Raw genomic sequence first — 6,056 nt, 5'->3', positions numbered from 1 at the left:
GGAGGTTTTAAAGAACCAAAGGAGACCAGTTGTTGGTTTTAAAGAATGAGAGTGGACTAGATGTTGGAGATTTTAGAGGACCTGAGGAGACCAGTTTTTGGAGGTTTTAAAAAACAGAGAACTGTTGTTGGTTTTGAAGGGAATGTTGTCCTAGTCTGCTCTGATGGAGGAGTCTAACTGTTCTACTGTCCTGCTGGATGGGAGCAGATGTTCTAAAACCTGCAGATAATTTGATGGAGCCTTTCCAGATGTTTATGCTGATCATGCCAGAGGCACTAATGCACTCTCATACCATCAGAGACGCAGGCTTTTAAACTATGAGCTGATAACAGGCTGGATGGTTCCTCTCCTCTTTAGCAATGAGAACGTGGTGTTCTGGGTTTTCAAACAGAATTTCAGATTTGGATCTGTCTGACCCCAGAACAGTTCTCCACTTTGTCTCAGTCCATTTTAAATGAGCTTTGGTTTAGAGAAGACAGCAGCGGTTCGGGATGGTGTTCACACATGGCATCTTGTTATCCTGATAGAACTTTAAACAGCATTTGACAATGACGGTACAGTTAAGATACAAAGTAATAAAAACTAAAACTGAGAAATAGCGGTTCAAGAAAGTCAACCCAGCTCACCTGGTCTGAATCCTGCCTCATCAGCTGAAAAACTTCAGACCTATTTCAACTGTGCCACCCGCCAAGTGACCTGTTGAGCAGCTGTTGACCTCAGCTGACCCTTGGTTGGCTCCAGGGACTAAGCCATCCTTTGGCGCACCGAACAGATTATACACTTGCATGCCAAGCTTCCAAGGAAGACACACTCCATCCAGCTGTACCACAAAATACACTGACTTGTGTACCTGGGTGTTGACAACCAAAAATGCTTCTCAGATCTGGTTAGTCTATTTTAAGCTGATACACTTGATCAAATTAATTCCACCTTGCTGTTATAAAAAGGTTCAAGATCTCATGATTATATTAGTAGTCAACCCCAAGTAAGCAGACTGAGAAGGATGACAGAGTCAGGAGTACAAAAATAACGTGATCTTTATTTACAGGTACAGCAGCTTCGGTGCTGAAAAGGAAATGAGGAGGTGGTGAGTAATGGAGTTCACTCCGGGATGATGTTTGCAGTATGGTCTTTAAAACAGTAGATTACTGTTTATGTTTGTGGATAAGGCCAGAGAGGACCGGGGTTTTCAGAAGATCCAAGCAGAGGAGAGTGTTGGTTGAGGAGCAGGTCGACACAGGCTGAAATGTTTGTAGTCAGATGTTGAAGGGACAATGTTGATCCATAGGTGTGCCACAAAGGAGCAGGAAGGTCTTTGGAAAGACTCAGGTGAGCAGCACATGGGAGATTCAGATAAGCAGAGGGACAGAGGGGCCTCATCTGTGAATTAGATTAACACAGACCTTAAGAAAGCTGGCAACGGCGGATGGCACGGTGGATTGTGTTCACTGACAATGCTTTCTGGAAGTATTCCTGAGCCCATTCTGTTATTTCCTTGACAGTGGCATTCCTGTTTGTGACACAATCCTCAGTGTTTAGACCCATATGCAGGCAGGCGAGCGAGGCAGGAGTTTAAAATAAAAATAATTTATTTTAAACCACAAAAACAAAACGGCTGACAGGGCAGCAAAACTACAGGCAGGATCCAAGCAGACAAGAACAGGACAGATTCAAACTCAGACAGATACCTGGCACAAGGAACAGAGGAGGACCATGTTGTCTGTGCAGAACAGAACAATGACCGGACGAGGAGTGGAGGAGAGAAAGGCTTTTTATAAGACAGAGGGAGAGGGAGTAATGAGAGCACCTGGGCAGGTGGCTGATGAGGGACAGGTGTGAATGATAAAGACTGAGGACTGGAGAGGCAGACTGAGGAGTGAGTGGAAAATGACAACAGAATCAGATATATAGGAACAGAAATCACACAAAGAGCAGAATAACAAAAGTATAAAGAGCAGAGCGGGGAACACAAATAAATATAAAGAACACAGACAGGGACAGAGCCTGTTAGTTTGAGGTGCAGTGACGTTTAAGGGTCCGGAGATCACGAGCATCCAGTAGAGTTTTACGGCCTTGACCCTTACGCACAGCGATTGTTCCAGATTCTCTGAATCTTTTGATGATGTTATGCACGGTTGATGATGATAACTTAAAATCTTTGCTATTTTACGCTGGGTAACACCATTCTGGTATTGCTGCACTATCTTTCTGCGCAACAATGGTGGAATTGATGATCCTCTTACCATCTTGGCTTCTGAGAGACACTGACACTCTGAGAAGTTCTTTTTATACCCAATCATGTTGTCAGTTGACCTAATTAGTGTTAATTGGTCTTCCAGCTGTTTGTTATATGCTCAATTTCCTTTTTCCAGCCACTTATTGCTACTTGTCCCAACTTTTTTGGGATTTGTTGACACTGTGAAATTTTGAATCAACATATTTTTCCTTTAAAATGTTACATTTACTCAGATTAAACTTTTGATCTGTCATCTATGTTATATTACAAATAAAATATTGACATTTGCCATCTCCACATCATTGCATTCAGTTTTTATTCACAATTTGTTTAGTGTCCCAACTTTTTTGGAATCCGGTTTGTAAATGTGCTCTATAAATAAAGTTGACTTGACTTCTCATTTATATCATGTTTCTTTTATTTCAGACACCAGACAGAGAGGTAGTCGGTACCTACAGATAAGACAGATAATAGAAAACAAGCTGAGCCATAAGTAGCTAATTAATTAAACACCAAGCTGTGTATAAACTGGAGTGTCCTCAATCATTAAAACTCCATTGATTGTTCTACTGTGTCTGGTCTCGCTCTCGGATTGGTGTTTGTGTGGATGAGGCGCTCTAGTGAGTACAGTCCTAGAAATCCATCATAAACCTCCTGCACAGATTCAAACCCAAATAAACTGTTCAAATAATTATTTTTGTTTAAATTTACTGAAAATTAATTCTTGATTGATGAAATATTATTATTATTTTATTTATTTAGAATATTATTCTTCAATTTCTTAATCTTTGTAATTTGTGTCGTCAGTTTTTCTTGTTGCTGTTGATTCTATTTTTGATTTAGACAGTTTTTGTAAAACGATTTTACAAAACAAACTAGGTCTCCTCATTTTGGTGAATACTCATGTTATTATTATTATTTATTAACCTTTATTTAACCAGGCAAATCCCATTGAGATTACAGATCTCTTTTGCAAGGGAGGCCTGCGCCTGAAGGCAGACTAACATGCATGTTTTTTCAGTGGGAAAATAGTAAATTATTCAACGCAGTGTTCTTTTCACATTTTATGAAAGAGCCCATTGACCCAAGTCATAACAAGTTACATTTGATCCCATTCATAACACTTCACCAGTACCATAGCAGAACCAATCTGAGGATCTCAATTCATCATTCAGTTGGTAATTAAATGTACCTTAATTTTTTTTTTTTTTACTGTTTTGTTCCTTTGAAAATATGTATAGCCTACTGGTGGGCACGAGATAAATATTTAGCTCATTTTATAAATTTTATTTTTCTATTTTGAACTTGAATCAAACATCAAAATAAAATAACAAAAAACTCATGCAAAACATAAATGATTAAGAAATATCTAATGACTCTCTCGAGCATGCTGCACCAATCTCCTGCCAGTTTAAGCACCTTCCTGAGTCCAACAGGAATTAGTTTGCATCAAAGTGCTGCTGTGAGAAGATTAAAAGGACAAATCTTCATCACGGTTGGAGACACTTTCAGTATCCTCACATCAGAACATGTCTTTTAGTTTCCTCACTTGAGTTTCAGACTTGAATCTGTGTTTCTGACTTTCAGTGGTTCAGCTGTGAATTTTAACTGAAAGGATCATAATGAATATCACAAATGTGTCATATTTTATACTTTCTGCTTACTTTGACACTGGAGTTCTAAAATATTTATTTTTCTTCTTTGTCCTGCTTCTGTATGTACTTATTATTTGCTTTAATGTTGTTCTGATCGTGGTTATCTGTGTGAACAGGAGTCTACATGAACCTATGTACATGTTTCTGTGCAGCCTGTTTGTAACTGAGCTGTATGGAAGTTCAGGCTTGTTTCCATTCCTGCTGGTTCAGATTCTGTCAGATGTTCACACCATTTCTGTTCCACTTTGTTTCCTGCAGGTCTTCTGTCTTTATTCATATGGAAGTGTAGAGTTTTTCACTCTTGCAGTCATGTCTTATGACAGATATGTTGCCATTTGTTTTCCTTTGCGGTACAACACCCTGATGACAACTAATAAGATTGTTGGACTTGTTGTTGTCGTATGGTGTTATCCTTTTTTTACTGTTGTGATTTTGATATCAATTGCTTCACGTTTGCAGCTGTGTGGAAATATTATTAATAAAATGTATTGTGATAACCCCTCCATCTTGAGGCTGGCCTGCTTTAACGTCACAATTAATACTGTTTATGGGACTGTTAACATGTTTCAGATGTTGTTTCTCCCTGCAATGTTGATATTTTACACGTACATGAGCATAATCAAAGTGTGTATTTCTGGATCCAAACAGACCCGGCAGAAAGCTGTCAGTACCTGCACACCTCATTTAATTTCACTGTTCAACTTCTTTTTTGGTACTTTCTTGGAGATCTTAGGAAACAAACTGAACACGAGTAACGCTGAGGGGGTGCTTCGGGTTGCAGGAAACTCTGCATTGCTTTATCTTTACACCTGTCAAACACTCTTTAACCCTGTGTTATATGGACTAAAAACCTCTAAAATACGTAGTTCTTTTAAGAGTCTTGTTGATAAAATTTTACATCACTCTTAAATTACCACCAATGAAAAGTCTGTGATAATAGCTTGATAAGATGTTTTAGTCTAAAACAAACTACCGGGCTTTGTTCTTTGCTACGTTTACAGTAGGGGTACATGACGAGTGATTCTGATTTCATAAATAATTTATTATAATATTATTGATTATTAATGATAATGTAAACCTTATTATCTAATAGGAATAAATATGAAATGTCCCTTATATTCAGAAATTATTGATCCTTTTTAAAAGTTTTTTGTTTGTTTGTTTGTGGTGTGAAGTAAAATACTGAGTAAAAATGTAAAAAAATAGATATTGATTTTCCTTTGTTGTTGTTTTTGGGTGTCTGTGACGGACTCGTGACCTGACCAGGGTATAACCCTCCTCTCTACAGTGACTGTAGAAAGTAGGAACTTGCTTCCTTCCCTGCATTGCTGCATGAAAAAGCTGTTAAAGAAAATGAAAGTCTAGATATTTTCAAGTATTAATAGATTTGTTCAAACAAAAAAAAAAAAAACACAAATAATCACTAAGTCAGTCATTTCCTTGCAATCAACATAATTTCATATCATTATACTGTACAATATTGTTAAAAGCTATTGTAATGTTTATTTTTTTATATTACCATGTTATTTTTTTCCCAAGGGATCTCCAACTAGTTGGACAAATAAACCTTATTTTACAGACATTATAAAAACAGGAAGTTAAGGCTGTAGCCCTGTGAGGATTCCAGTTTCTGGTCCACTACCTGTGTGGTACCCCTAAAACAGCGATTACCACATTTAAGTGGTAAATTGCGAAAGATTAACAGTAATAATTTTGGTTAATATACCAAATAATTTGTTTAGTTACTGGCACATCTAGGCTTGAAGCCAGGGTGGAAACTTTGTTATGCATTTGTTGTTTTAAGGATCTGTAAAGGGGGAGGCCCGTGTACAATGTTCCTCTGACAAACTGGAGGGAAACACAATGCATCCTGTCCTCATTGCTCTGTTTTCACCTACTTCATACAGGTCAGAATTTGTGCATAAATCCCCAAATCCTGCTTTATGAAGATAATCGTGAAGTTTATGTTAGTTTTACATCAATGTATTATAAGTTGTATAAGAAAAACGGGGTTTAATGGGCCTGAGAGGTTCCCGTGCAGCGGCCATTTTGTTTCAAACTACACCAGTTTAATTGAAAAACATTGTTTTTTGCTGCAATGAACCAGCCCCGATGTCGAGGGAAAATGGGAATATAGTTTTCATTCATGCAACCTTTATTTAGAC

General features: G+C 37.9%; 1 protein-coding gene across 1 annotated transcript; it reads left to right on the top strand.

Moving 5' to 3' along the window:
• The first annotated feature begins 3,849 nt into the window (after positions 1-3,849).
• Positions 3,850-4,800, top strand: LOC119411004 (olfactory receptor 13C4-like). The gene has a single exon (XM_037677924.1). It carries the CDS (start codon positions 3,859-3,861, stop codon positions 4,798-4,800), a length of 942 nt encoding a protein of 313 aa, XP_037533852.1. The 5' UTR covers positions 3,850-3,858.
• Positions 4,801-6,056: the final 1,256 nt, after the last annotated feature.

Source organism: Nematolebias whitei, chromosome 6 (genome assembly GCF_014905685.2).
Source record: "Nematolebias whitei isolate Nwh7 chromosome 6, NemWhi1, whole genome shotgun sequence".
Classification (NCBI taxonomy): Eukaryota; Metazoa; Chordata; class Actinopteri; order Cyprinodontiformes; family Rivulidae; genus Nematolebias; species Nematolebias whitei.
The sequence above is the reverse complement of the archived record's forward strand: the minus strand, read 5'-3'. Positions and strand labels throughout refer to the sequence as shown.